General features: G+C 36.7%; 1 protein-coding gene across 1 annotated transcript in view; it reads right to left on the bottom strand.

The window, feature by feature from the left end:
• Cntnap2 (contactin associated protein-like 2) overlaps window positions 1-15,240 on the bottom strand; it is a 1,999,509-nt gene that overhangs the window by 1,082,075 nt on the left and 902,194 nt on the right. The window contains exons 7-8 of the mRNA XM_005404887.2: window positions 11,005-11,148; window positions 8,507-8,771 (exon numbers count right to left, since the gene is read on the bottom strand). Coding sequence (XP_005404944.1) covers window positions 8,507-8,771; window positions 11,005-11,148 — 409 coding nt within the window. The remainder of the gene's footprint in view (window positions 1-8,506; window positions 8,772-11,004; window positions 11,149-15,240) is intronic.

Genomic DNA, 15,240 nt, shown 5'->3' with positions numbered 1-15,240 from the left:
ACAGGGGGCAGTCTCTAAAAAGATATGAGAAAGGCAGAAGGTGCTAGGAGACTGAAAGAATACACAGAAAGAAGTATAGAAGGAGGTTTCTAGTGTCTTCCAGAAAAAATAAATCAGATGCTACTAAACGCTTCGGCACAGACCTGGGCAGAATTTAAACTGTAAAAATTGGATCATGGGGCATGAGAGGAAAAAAAATAGTAACTGGAGAGGAGAAAGAGGATCCAGAGATAAAGCAGAAATCCAGTTGATAGAAACAGAGTCTGTGCTCAAGTTAAGCGAGTCTCGGGAAGTGTATCAAAATATAATAAATCATGAATGTGAATCATGGATAAATATGGGACCAGACACATAATTATCTCCTGGTGCAAAGTGTCTACTTTCTTAGCAGCACTATGTGGCTCCTCTTGAAAATTCTTGCACAAACGTTTATACCTAAAGCAAAGAGACTAAGGAAATACATGTGGCTGGACATCATGTTGGGTATCCAGAGAGGAATCAATCTTTCGGTGGATCTTGTCATGTTTAGAAGTAGAAGTTTCACTACTCTGTATTATTCTCCCACAGTGAAGCTCATTTGCACAAGTAAGCATAACCCAGAAACAAACTACTCACTCTACCTTTTTCAAAATTATGTAAAACTCATAGAAGCAAAGGTAGATAAGTACAGATGCTATTGTGTCAAGGTCTGAATATCCTGGTCAAGTCAGTCACCCTAGGGCACTTCTCATCCGGGTGTTAATAAGGCCAAAGGAAGACACAGCAGGGAGACAATGCCAATCCAAAGACTTTGCTTTGTTTTTGATTCTTGATTCTGAAGGTGAATAACCATTTTGCTTCCTGATATCCATGCTGTATATTTTGTTACACCTTTGAAAGAAAATTGCTCAATAGCAAAAACTTAATTCAAGCTTAATTTAGATATCTTTCTATTATATAAATCCATATTGCTACATTTGCCAATGACTCCTAATTCAGTTGGAGCAATCTCAGCTGTGACACTTTAGTGGAGCACAGGCAGGAGTCTTTTTTGTAAAGCTAATTTGCTTCTGTGACCTTCTATGCTCTTTGGAAGCATCTTCAACTACAGCCAAGTATATACTAACTGTGGGTTTCTGGGCTATGTCATCTTTCATCCTTCATTTTTATTCTCATAATTTCTACTAGTGATATCTGATATTTTTTCTCTTTGATTAGTTATACGTACAACAAACTGTAGCTTTTAAGCTCAGCCTGGTAACTATTGGCAGTTTTCACTTCGATTTCAACCATCAAGGTTTGCTAAAGGTACACACAAACATGTTTTATTCATCTTCCCCCCAAAAGTTGAAGAATATTTTTAAAGGCCCGGAAGTATTGCAGAAACTAGAATGGATATGGTATCCTGGAGTGTGATTATAAATTAAACTGCCTCCGTTGTTTTCTAAAGAATAAGTCAATACCTAATATCAGAAACTATGCCCCAGCCTCTTTGGAGTACAGTGCCACTGCTGTGAAAAGGGCAGCAGGCTGCCTGCAAGTATAATTAAAAGTGGGTTTGCGTTCAGCTTGCATGGTGATAGGGCAGCCACAGTGGGAATCGAGATACAATACAGAGTCAGCTGGGTGAATCTACCCAGGAGCGATAGAGTGGCCACTGAAATGCTTTCTACCTGGTTCCATGTGGCTCTCACCATTTATTTGTGTATTTGGGGGAATAAAATCAGCAAGTGTTTGTGGATATGTTCAAGGATATCTATATGTATATGTTCAGATCCAGGTAAATAACCAAATCACTAACTTAAAGTGAGCCCAAGGCTCTGTGATATCACGTTGTGTAGGCTCTGTTTGCTCCTGGAGATTCAAGACTCATATTTTATTTTTAGCATCTAAATTGATGGATTTGAGTTTTGTTGCAACTTCTTAGCCATTGCAAGGCTCATCAAAAAAAAAAAAAAAAAGAAATAAAAAAAATTTTAGTTGCTGCTGTGTAGAAGTATATTTTGTAGATTATTTGGAATTAAGGAGATTTGACATAATGATTCACCATTAAGGAAGAAAAATAAATAAGTTGTTCCCTGATAGCTACCAAGAGTTTCTAGGAAAATATTTTCATTTATGTATAGTCTTTGTACCTATCCAGCTGTCTATGCTGAAAAATAATTTTAAAATTAGGCAAAGAAATGGCATTCAAAATTAGCTACCTATATTCTTAAATAAAAAGTTTTAGATTGCTATGATTTGTATCTACTTGCCCCTCCAAAGCCTCAGGTAGTTATACGTGGGCCTTTTTGGAAGTAGTTGCATCTAGGGTATGTGATACTGGGATCAAGGGTGTGATGCTGGGATTGATTCATGGTACAATGCTAGGATAAAGGCTACCTCACCTTGGCTGAGAGGGGGGGTAGCCTGGATAGGATATAAGGGACAGAAAGAGATTTGCCTCTTGTTTGCTGCTTGCTGCCTCCTGTTTGCCCTGCTTTGCCATAGATTATTTCTTCTCTGTGATGCCCTTCTGCCAGGCCACCCTTTCAGCCAATCAACGAAGAACTGAAACCTCTACAAACTGTGAACTATAATAAAACTTTCCTTCTTTAACTTTGGGTATTGGATATTTTGTCAGTAATGAGAAAAGTAACTCAGACAGAGATCCCACATCTACGTTTTTGCATCTGAGCTGCTTGTTATGCAAATTCCATTAAGGAATTAAGTTGCAACTTCATATTCAAGAACAAACTTCTTAAAAATTGACAGCATATGTTTCTAATCAGGTAGAAAAGTTGCAATTTTTAAATTAATTTAACTCTGTAATTTCCCTTGACAAAATTGTTGTGTTATAATTTTCTGGGACATAATTTTTTCCCCAATTATTTTATAGGCTCTGTTTTAATAGTACTATAACTGAAAATTTCTGTAAAAATATACATGCTAGGAAAATGTACTAAAATTAGTAAATAGACTGTTAACCTACTATAGGTAATTACTTTAATTTTTAAAATTTTTTTATTTTAAAAATTAAAAACAACTAACAAAACAACAATGAAGAGAAAATCAAAACAACACAAAAGCAACAAAAATGATATACAACCTCCAAACAAAATGATAAGAATTAACAATGGTTGCTACATTGCATACTGTGATCTTCAACGAAGTTATTATTCAGATTTAGTTTTGTGCTGATCTTCTAGCTATCTGTATGCAATATTTATAAAAATAATTTTGGGATCATATTCTTCTATATATTTTTGTAAATATTTTAGTCACCTATTATATTTTCACATCGTATTAAATTTTATTTGAGAAACATGATATATAATGACAAAATAATAGTCCACATCAGAATACATTCTTTAAGGTCACCTGTCCTTTTTCAATTACTTTTATTGAAGTATTTTATTTTTAATTACTTTTATTGTTGTATACATGCTTGGATAAATATCTATGTGTACTTAATTTGCAAGAATCAAAATTACTCAAATTTAATGGATATAAGGGAAATTGTCAATTTGGAAGTCATTTCAGTAATCAAAACATAAAAATTGTATCCTAAAGGGGATTGTTTTTTCCTGAAGCGATGAAGAAAGATACCTCACAATACCAGTTATCATTGGATATGGGAAATTGGGATGACTTCATTCTTTTAAAGAAGCATTCACTACTTTTTAAAGTGTTCACAGTCAAGAGAAGAAGTTTTCTATTGCTTAATGCAGCAGTAAATACTCAACACCTTCCAGTGTCTAGGTTGACTCAGACTGTGGCCAGTATTCCCAGCATAATTTCAGCCATACACAAACCCAAGAAAACACCTCCATCTTCCCTAGCACATCCCAGTGAGACTCAAAACTTTGCTAAGGAAATTTTACAAAGATAAAAAGGAAATAAAATGAAGCCACTGTGGGGAATGTCTGACCGCTGCTGAGCTAACGGTGGGAAACACCTTGGGACTAGAGCAAGGCCAGTCCAGTGAGTGACTGGCCTTGGTGTTCCTCCCTGTTAACTACAGCACAGATAGCTTTGAGAACATTTCACTTTCAGTGTCCTCAGCAAAACACTGAGACATTGCACTTTTGACGCCATCAGGCGCTTGCCCCCTTTTTTACTGTGTATAAATAAAGGTGCGGACCACTCTGGGTTGTCGATACCTCTCCATCAGAGAGGCCAGGTATCACCCGGTCCCAGTTTTCCTTTTAGTATGTGTCTAGTTTTTTCTTAATCTCTCAGAATCCTGCTGGTGGTGCTGGACATGGCAGGCCACAGAGGATTTACTTTGGAGACAAACACAAACAAAGATGATCTTAGCTGAATACAGGTTCAAAAGTGGTGGGGATGCTAAACATCATCTAAATTCAAGCAGTTTCTACATAAACAAACCAGGGAGGTTCAAATGCTTGAGCTTAGCTGAACAGTTGATTCAGGATCTGGACAAATTCAGAATGATTTTTTCCCAAAGGCTTGTTTATATATGGACAGATATCGGTATGTTTTTTCTCAATAGGTGAGAGATTTCATGCATGAAAATCATCTTCTTTCCATTATACACATGCTGAACCACATTTTACAACCATATTAATATGAGCACAGAAAAATTTACTATTGTTCTAAATATTTGTTTGTGTTGGTAATATAATATTGAGCTTTTTTACAATAAAATCGCATTTCAAACAGTAGGTAGGTTTTTTGATTGTAATTTTGGTTCTACATTAGATAGTAATATATCTTAGTAATTTCTAATTACCCTTATAACAATGTTCTTATTACAGTAGTCTTCCTAGATCATATATTAAGTGCTCCAAATGAAATAATGGAGTAAACAACCTCAAGCATCTAGAAAGTTTAAATTCCAGCTTCTCAAATGAGAAGACAAACCTGTAGTCCAGAGTACGCCAGACTGTTTTTGGAGCCTGAGATCATTGTAATGTGTCCTGTCAAGGTTTTCAATAAAAAGTGGACAGAAAAAGAAAACACCAAAATTATCAGAGTGCCCTTCAAGAAGCAAAATGAATTTTAGTCTATGAAACTGTATGACAGTGAATATTGAGCATGACATAAAATATCTTCTATGTTTTGATCAAAATCATTTGAAAGTATAGGTTTCAATCCTCCCCAGGATTCTGGATTTGAAAGATAAAATAAAAATTAACTCCCAGAGGGACCAAATAGTGTCCTTCAGATCCTTTTAAACACCTTTTAGTATTTCTTTTTCTCCTCATTCCTGAAAGTAAGAGCTTAAGTGTGCATTCAAATGTCAGTAAATACCATCTATATCTGTATCTATATGAATGTTTCTTAAATGATATGGCAGCTTGGAAAATATTTACATGGAAAAATAACTCACTCTGCAAATTCAAGCCTACTCAGGATTCAGCTAAATTTTATAAGTTGAGTCAACCATCAATATCTAATGAGACTCTTAGAAAGTACTACCAACTCGGAGGTAAAGGGACAAAGGGAATATAAGCAATATATTGGATATTCTCTTGCTTGTAAGATTTATTATCTGAGAGTTCCTAAATTGACCTCCCAATGCGCTGCTTTCTGTGTGAACAAAAATATTATTTGGAGGTATTTTTCTTTTCTAGATTTTCTCATTTTCAAAGTTTTTGCAGCCAAGACACTTCCAAAGAGAACAAAAATAGACTGACATTCTCAATGTTCATCTTGGTGAGAGGAGAGTAGACGTAGAATATGTTTATTTCTTTTGTTCAAGGAAACACTAGTACTACTCTTGGGTCACATATTTTCTCTGAGCTGCTGCTGATGCTAAGTTATCTTAATGTTCATTGAAATTGTTAAAATACAGATGAAAAGTCTTCTATGAACTACATATGTAGTCTTAGAATGAATAAATAGAAGATACAGCTTTTCTTTTAAAAAGGGTATTTTTACTGTGGTATTTTCCCTCAAATGTGAACAATGACAAATAAGGAGTCCTTGGTGTCCACTATGTGTATAGCAAAAAAAAAAAAAAAAAAAAAAAGAACAGAAAAAATAAACCCCCATATTGGAAACTTGGATATTTTCATTGGTCTATCAAACAGTAAGAAATGTTTATATTTTCTATAAGTTTCCTTTACATGCATTCTTGACTATTGACTAAATGCACAAACCTTGTAAGCTGCCTTTTTGTTGACGGTACTGTAGATTGAACTGGGGGCCTTTGCACTGAGCTACGTCTGCAGCCCTTTGTCAGGTGTTTATTTTGAGACAGGATCTCCCCAAGCTGCTGTGTTGCACAGGCTGAGCTTGAATCTGTATCCTAGTGCCTCAGCATCCCAAGTGCTGAGATTACACATGTCCCTACCATACCCAGTAAGAATATTTCTTTCAGTATTAAGAACATACACCAAAAAGAAGGTAAAACTCATGTTGCGTAGTATTTAATTAAGAGTTATCATCTACGAACCAGGCAGAGCGGCACACTTTTGTAATCTCAGCACTCTGGGAGGCTGAGGCAGGAGGATCACAACTTTGAGTTCAGCCTGGGCAACTTAGTATCACAGCAAGATTCAGCCTCAAAATAGGTAGAAAGGACTTGGGATGTAGCGCATTGGGAGCGCATTGGGTTAAATTCTAGTACTTCTTCAAAAATGGTCACAAATTCAATTGCTGTATTCATTATGTCTTCCTTTTATTTTTAAAACACACAGTAAATTAGATGAAAACAGGGTGGAGTCATAAATTAGACCAAATCAAATTAATAAGTGTTTATCAGCCGCTATGTTTAGATCTAATTATTTCGAATAGCGTGGTTTCTGTTACCTGGAAGCCCACCAGCAAGTTGGGTTTGTTCAGAGAATCCCAGGAGGGAGGACTCATACTAACACTTGTATATACTGAGTTATTAGCAAAGAATCTATAATCTTAACTGTGGAGGGATTTTCAACTGTGGTAAACATTTTATGTGTATTTATTTTATCCTATTTTGGTCTCTCCAGATATTTTCTATTTGCTCTGGATCTCCCCAGGTAAGCTTATACAGGAAAAAATAATAAAATATGACTGACCAATCACTTTAATTGAACAGACAGAGAAAAAGCAAAACACGGAGCAAAAAGAGAACTTGCGTAGCTATGTGTTTCACAGTAGCCTTAGATCTCAATAACCCAGATACATCTGTGATAGAACGGCTCTCATAACTTCCTTGAATGCTTTTTGGTTACAGTCCACATGGAAGCACAAAGCTCATTGTACAATAAAATCAATGTTTCAGTAGAGCACTGAACTTGAGCATGATTAGAGATCTTCTTCTAGGTGCTGTTGTCCAAGCAAGAGATGGAAGAATGTGTGGCCTCTGCCTGCAAGGAGCTTCTAGCTCTGGGGGAAATATGGTGGATGTAATGGTATTATGAGTTGGAAACCATGCTGTGTGTACGCACAGTGCATCTTGAAATAACATGCACAGTTTACAAACTGGAGCCCACAGTCATGCACTTGAACTCTCTGTCCTGACTTTCTCAGTGACGGGTATATCTCTACTAACTGCTCAGCAAATATTTTTTCAGTTTCCTATTCTAAGTTGTTCATCACACACACAAAAATAAGACTGCTATAAGAGTACTGCTATAAGATTATAGACTGCTATACTTTATCTAGACAGAGTCTGGTAAAATAATTTACTGTTTATTGGTCCTACATTGTGCTTAATTTTTTGTGGTTTATAATACCTCACTTGGGAATAACAGCTTAGCTTGTACCATAGTATTCAGACACTATGCCAACATCACTAAGTCTCAGTGAATGGTATCTAAACCTCAGCTTATGATCACTACAATACCAAGTTTTAAAAGGACACTATTTAGCTGGCATGGTGGCATATGCCTGTAATCTCAGCACTCAGGAGGCTGAGGCAGGAGGATCATTGTGAGTTCGAGACCAGCCTGGGCTACAAAGTGAGCTCAAGGCCAGCCTAAACTGCAGAGTGAGACCCTGTCTCAAAAAGACAACAACAGCAAAAAGGACCCTATTTAGTTTACCATTCTCTCCAGCTGATACACATATTAACTTTGTCATTCCACTTGTTATTCAACTGTTAGGAATTTTTCTGACCATTTGTGTATTTTTAGTAGGATCACTGTGGAGTTTTGCTTGAGGTAGCTGAACATTCTTTTAAATTTACCATTTACTATAATCTTGTTACTGACAATGAAAGGTTTTCTAATGCACGAAATGAAAAGACTGAAGATATTTCCATGTTATTACAGACATTTTTTGGTTTTAAAAATAAAATGTTCACGTAAGAGAATACCAGTTTCTCTATTAAATATAAGTAAGTGTTTGTAAGGATTAGAAGATTTCGATACTCTAAGGCAATCTGGACTTTCTGTCCTGCCCAATCTTCACCCTTGTAGTAATTCTCTGAGCTTTCACTATTCAATCATCCCACAATATAAACAAGAAACTATCTCAAAAATCTGAATTAAAGCATAATCGGGCACATCTGATACCGCTTATACAGGAAGACGCACACTATGGGCCTTGGGAACCGCAAGAGCAGTTTAAGCAGCAAGTGTCAAAGATTTTCACCGACCTGAGGAAATATCAATCTGGCTCATCTTGGCCTGTGTGACGTTGATGCGAACGCCCACTTTGCTGTCTGTGAGGTCAATCTCCACGTTGCCCAAGTTGTCCCCAAAGCGACTGAAAAGCAGAAGACCATTGGGGTTCCAAGTCCTAAACTGGAAACTGACTGAAAACAGGTCCTGCTCCGGCCGCCCGGGTACCTCCAGGTAACTGGTTGCGTTGAAAAAGACAGGTACTGTGTAGGCCTCCACGCAAGAGAAACTCAAGTTCCCCTACAAAACAGAAAGAGATTGGCTTTGAGGGGAATGGGGAACAAAATAAGCACCTATGTGAGAAAACTCTACATAAAGTAATCTAAAAGTCTCAAAGCGGTGCCTGAGATGGTGCCGCGCACACAGCAGGCAGCATTGCAGCACGGCGCGTGAGCAGAATCATCAGGAATCTCCTGGAGTGTGAGACCTGATACTGCGCAACAGCTGCCCACCTAGGCAAGGGTGTTTAAGCATCGCACAGACAGCTGTCCCCTGGCTTCATGGGCTCACCACCGGACACCCTGAGTGCCTGTGTTTGGGGCTTGGGTGCGGACCGCTGGACCTTCGGGAGACAGTGACACAGCGCTAATGCTGGCAGCGTCCAGGCTGAGGAGCGCCGGGCCCTTGCCCTCTTCTCCACAGCAAGGCCAGTGTCCATCAGTACATGATGCCTCTGGTCTCTGGGCTCCACTGTGCTTCTGTGTTAATTATGCATTAGCCTCACATTGTGCAGCAAATTTTGAGTTTATCTACATAGCTACTGTCTGTGGATTAACATTAACCATTTAACATCTCTATAACTAATTGCTTTTGACTAACTCAAAACCCATTTAAAATTTCAGGAGGTGTGTTTATATCACAATGCATTAATGTTTATGGAACTATCACTACACACGCACTTTTGGTATAAACAAAGACTTTTAGTCACCATTCGTACACACTGAATTATACATTCCAGTGCCTACGTCCTTTTCCTTTAAAGACCTAAGATACGTTTGCTTCTAACTTCTTTTATCCAACTTTAATATTTTGAAGAGTATAATTTAGTGACATTTTAGTCAACTGTCTCTCTTGTTCATACTTCTGTGTAGTAGACACACATCTATGCATGTATGCACGCATGTTTATTACAGCACTACATATATTTAAGATACCTCACTGTTCCATTTTAGCATATTAACCACTAAATCTAAGGCAGGTTGTCTCTCCAGCTTAATATTCAAATAAAATTTGCTCTGTATCTTCACAGAAAATTGTTTCTAAGGGCTTGCTTTCTTGCCAATGGAAAGAACTGCCTATGTTTAATAGCTGAAATGCTGTCACTGACCACATACCTGTGTGATGAGATTTTCTCTCAGAAAAATTAAAGACTTTCTGAGTAATGGGGCTGACTCTGGAGTGGGCACACAATGGGGAAATGAGTTTGTGGAGAGATGGGGTGGGATGAACACTGGGGCGGTTTCACTAAAATATCAGGACCTAGCACTTTGGAAGCAAATTTGCTATATAAATATTTTCTTTGATAGGGGTGCTTAGGAAATGCCCTGCTCTTCTTTGTCTTGCCTAAAATTGTCAGTATGCATGTATATTTTGATTCAAAAACTTCTTCTATGTCTGCCCATATAATTATTTGTTAAAGAAGAATATATTTATAGAGCATCTATATTTTACGGAATGTTCCTGTTACTTATTTACATTTGAAACTGCATTTACAACCAGATTACATTTTGCAGTTACAGCTGATTTTGGAATGAGTCTCTCTAGCACAACTCTTTGCAGTCTGAGTCCTGAATAAACACATCTCCAGAACACCAGTGAAGTCTGGGCAGAAGTAATGTTTTATCTCTTCTTAAAGGTGCAAATAATGGAAAGTAGATTATCACAATTCAGAGTCTGGGCCTTTCCTAAGCAACATTTTCTGAAAAACTAAACAGGAGGATTCTGGTGCCATTTCATCCAAAATTTAAAACACTACGGATGTGTATATAATATGTGTGCATTCTTGTCTTATATATAAGAATTCTATAGATAAAAATAACATTGTAGAAGAAGACTATAACCTTGGAACTCACATATTATGAGGCCACAGTCTACACTGATGACCCAGAGTAACCTTGAAAGATTATTTCAGGTGAAATCTTACTGTTCTCATCAAAAAATCTTGATATTTTTCCTGCAAAATTTTTCCCAGATAATTAGATATGTTTATAACACACCTAATCTGTGCTACCTATAAATGAAGCTATTACTATTTTTCTCTTGTCTACACATTTTATGAGAAAATTTCATCAAAGTTGAATTTTTAATTAATGACCATCTATCATTATTTTACATCACTACTTTACACTGTTGAACCCAACACATCCAGGATGAAATATTATACGATTTGGCAATGGCTATCCAACACCCTGTATGCAACAAAGAGTTCTGTGATGATTCTCATGGACCAATATTTTGGCATGCCGGCCCTTACCACACTGGACGGCTCTAACTTCTTCCTCCTGGCAAGATCAGTAATATTGATCCCATTGTAGTTCATACTTTCCATGCAGCCTTTAAAATTCTTTCTGCTACTGGAACTTGGCTTTCCAGAGAAAGGTATGCCTCCAAAGGTTATCTGTGAGGAAAAAAAAGATTAATGTAAACACCTATAGCACATTATATAAATGAAAAAATATTATGAATACAAGCAAGGTCAAGTATCTTTGCCTCAATCAAAATAAGAATACTTGTCTCAATCAAAATATGTGAACATTATAGTATTTTAGCTACTAAATTTTCTACATGTTATGTGGTTATTGAAATGCACAGTGGAATCATTAATTCTGATCATTATAACTTGAGCAATAAAATAGAAACAATGCTTTGTACTATTTGCTACCCAAAGGCATTTTATAAATTTTCTTGAGAATGTTTTAAAAGATTTTATTCAGTAAACTTTTTTATCAAGTAGCATTAAAAATATATTTTCATGTTTATCACTCAAAGGCATATTATCAATAAATGCCTCTAGTAGTTTTCTTGATAACAAGCACTAATATAATAACTTAATAAAAATGTAGCCCAAAGCAAAGAATATTATATTTACTCTCTGCACACTTATGATAGTCTAATGACTAGTGGAGTCCAAAAATTCATTATATTTATTGCAAGTATAGAAAATATTTCAAAAATATCATTAGTATATTGATCAGGGACTTCTTAGGACTTGGGGGCCATATGGTGAGGAGTACACTCTTAAAGATATTATGAGTCTTCCAAAGCGTACCCTAACCCTAACCCCAATACTATTTAGTGTGTTTCTTTAGCTATGATTGTTTATAGAAGGTGCTATGTATTTTTCTATGTCTCTTTGGTCAATTTACAGTATTGTAACATCAAATAGCTACAATACAATACTATAATTAATATCTGCATTCCCAGAAATGATGTTTCCTATTAATGTATTAAGAAATAAATACAACTATTCATCACAGTTGTAATATTGAGATACATAATCCAGAGTTTAGTTCCGTTTAGATTTTTCCCAGTGTTGTCATCATCAATTTTTCTTTTATATTTTTGAAAATAAAATTGACAGCTCAAACATTTTTATGGGTCAGGATTTCATGTTTGAAACATAAGAAAATATTTTTATGTGTAGGTAAGTCATACTCTGTCATTTAGTGTCATGAGATTTAAAATGATTAATTAGTTTTAGGGAAAAGCACAGACTAATTATTGTTTATGAAGCAATAATAAAAAGCAAACAAATTAGATATTATTAATCATTGTTAGCTCCACATATTTTGCCACAGAGTTCAGGGATAAGGAGAGAATGGGAAAGTTGAGAAAAATAAAAATATAAAAAAGATTAGGAAGCTGTAAAAGGGGAGAATAGAATGTAACCCAAGATGGCAGAAGTGTTGGAAAGATATTTTCTAGGGCACTGAGTTGGTGCTATCCAGTGCTCCGTCCTTGACCCCGATAGCAATGATAATAGTTATTGATAATAAATGGAGTTGCTGTCCTTCTGTTTGCAATTTCATTTATCAGTTTTTTCCAGACTTGATATTAATGAAATCTATTTTACCACATGAAACATCACATTTGAGTAATATCACTAAATAGTAATTTTAAAGTATTCCTCTGTGTGTATAATTTTTTTTAATTGGAGGCTTTCGTTTTCCTTTGGAATAATTATTCTACTACTGCTTCTGATTTTTATTTCAACAACCATGAGCACAGGGCCTATGCTAAGCCGAAGCATCACAGGCTCAAGTTCACAGATTCTTAACAGTTAAGTGGCTTCTCATCCCAGTTCCTTATGGAAATAATCATGTGATATAACGTTGTTGCCTAGTGCTCCTAGTTACGTATTCCCACTGGGAAAATGAAGCAGTTAGTACACAAAATATTTTTGTACATTGTAATTATTGTAATCATAGAAGAATGTTGAGGTTGTCAGGTCAGTGTTTTTGTGTCTCTTATGATAGTCTTCTTAATGATATTTTCATCCAGTAATCTTGCATCTAAAGATATTACTGCACTCACAATTTCATTAGAAAGTATTTACAAAGTACAGTGTAGATCACTAGATAGCTAAGTGTGCTTTCTCTCTCTTTCTTTAGAGAAAAAAATAATGCTTCACAGCTGCATACATTGCTACCAGTTCCACATAAAGCATTTATCAATCACTTTGAAACTCGATTCGGTTTCCTGATATTTAAATGGAAGGACTGTGCGTGACTCCAAGGCTTGTCATCAGGGGGAAGGAAATAGTCCTCTCCACTCTCCCTTCCTTTCTGCTGGCTGGAATGCAGACTGAGATGCGAACAGCCTTCTCTCACTGATTGCAGCAGGGACAGCGCACCCACAAGATAAAAGGGTTTGGGCTGCCATTTTAACTGGTACCAGCTAATGAGTCTGGATTCCCTTGATATGAAATGGATAAATATGCATGTGTTATGCTTCTGTTACGGGCAAGGGAGAGATTCTGTAAGGAGAGTTTATTTCAAAAGACAATGGTGTAGTATCAGTGTAGGTTTATCCTAGAGTTTGAAGACCAGAACAAACCCAAGCTAAACCCCAGGTTATTGTCCAGCCCTTTGGCTCAGATCTGGAAAATGAAACAGAGCACATCTGTGTATCACCATACTTTGCCAGACAACCATGTGGCTAGCAGCTTGATTGCAAATGGTGAATGAATCATTTCATGATATAATAGGGCTAGAGGGAAGGGAATGAAATCAGCTCCTAGGCCATCTCCCACTAAAAGTTTCCATACTGAATTACATCAAAGGCACCCAGATAAAGCTTGTGCTTGTTTTGTGAATGGTGATAGGCATGTTTAATCTACTCTTAGCAGTGTGGCATGGAGCCTGTGCTATGGAGTGCATGAGAACAGATTTTAAATAGTGATTTCTAAAAATCAGCCTGTAAGATTTAAAAAGATAAAGTACAGTAAGCACAAAATTAATATCTATTCAGAAATCATCTGTACACTTACTGTCACACATGCTGTCCAGGTTGCTTGTACCTACTGTGTCTCTATGATGAGAATGCTACAGAAATATGTTATGGACCCCTCTTTCCAAGCCACTGCTCAGTATTATCTAGTTGGTAACAAGAGATCAACTATGGTGGGGTATTTACACTATGAAAATCAAGGAATGCTGTAAAGCAGGGCATTCCTTCCCTTTCAACCTCCTGTGAGGGGTCTACCAGCAAATCCACACCCTTACACCTCTGTGACCTTGACCTCACTTCCGCACTTCTGGAAAAAATGAAACAGGTCCATTTTAGGGAAGTCAGACACCACGCCTTTTAATTTTGTGAAGAAAAGTCTGCCTGATACTCTCAGAAGACTTTAAATACTTAGTGTGAATGTTATGTAATTGGTATCACTGTAGGCTTGGAGCTAGTTCTCACGCAGCCTCTGAGGTATGAGTCATGTTGCTACCCAGCGACATCGAGGACACAAGTGTGACCACACAACTGACTCTAACACAGTCCCCAGATTCCTTTAAAAAGAAAACCAAAGGGAGTCTCTTTACATTAAGAGGAACACAGAACTAAAAAGCTAACCTCAGCTACATCTGCTACAGCTCATGACAATAACTGCGGTATTTGGGAGGAGGATTACCAGGCAGTGGCTTTACAAAGAGGAAAAAACGTGTGTTCTGCTTCTCCATAAATTTAAATTTCTGCGTGGTGCCTCTCTCTGGCAGGCATGTCCTGGCATTTTGTCTATAGCTGACATTCCTGGCATGATATTATATACAGAGGGATGGCACAGGGTCCGTGTAACTATTGGCTCTCTGTGGGAGGCATTGTGTGTCCACGAATATTCATAACTTTCATCACAAACTCCATAGGATCTATGGCCCAAAGTTTCTAATTCTATTTTTTGAAAATCGGGGTTATGCTTGCCCAATGCTAACGTTGCAGGATTTCTGATCTCTTTGAGGATACTTCAGAGTGTATTAAAGTGAGATGAATAATTCATCTTTAAATTCTGTCATACATTGGGAGTCAGAGCTAGGATGTATTAATTTACAGGAAACAGAAATTTCTGGGATGTTACATTTTTCCCTCAATATTTATCTTGCTTTGACAGTATTTGGGTTACCCCAATTACTTACCAATAATCTTAAAATATTTAACAGGGTTTTCATAGTATATTCAATTCTAAGCTCTAATTCAATTCTAAATTCATATATATATATAA

This window comes from Chinchilla lanigera, unplaced genomic scaffold (genome assembly GCF_000276665.1).
Source record: "Chinchilla lanigera isolate Chin_1 unplaced genomic scaffold, ChiLan1.0 scaffold00090, whole genome shotgun sequence".
NCBI classification, from domain to species: domain Eukaryota; kingdom Metazoa; phylum Chordata; class Mammalia; order Rodentia; family Chinchillidae; genus Chinchilla; species Chinchilla lanigera.
The sequence above is the reverse complement of the archived record's forward strand: the minus strand, read 5'-3'. Positions and strand labels throughout refer to the sequence as shown.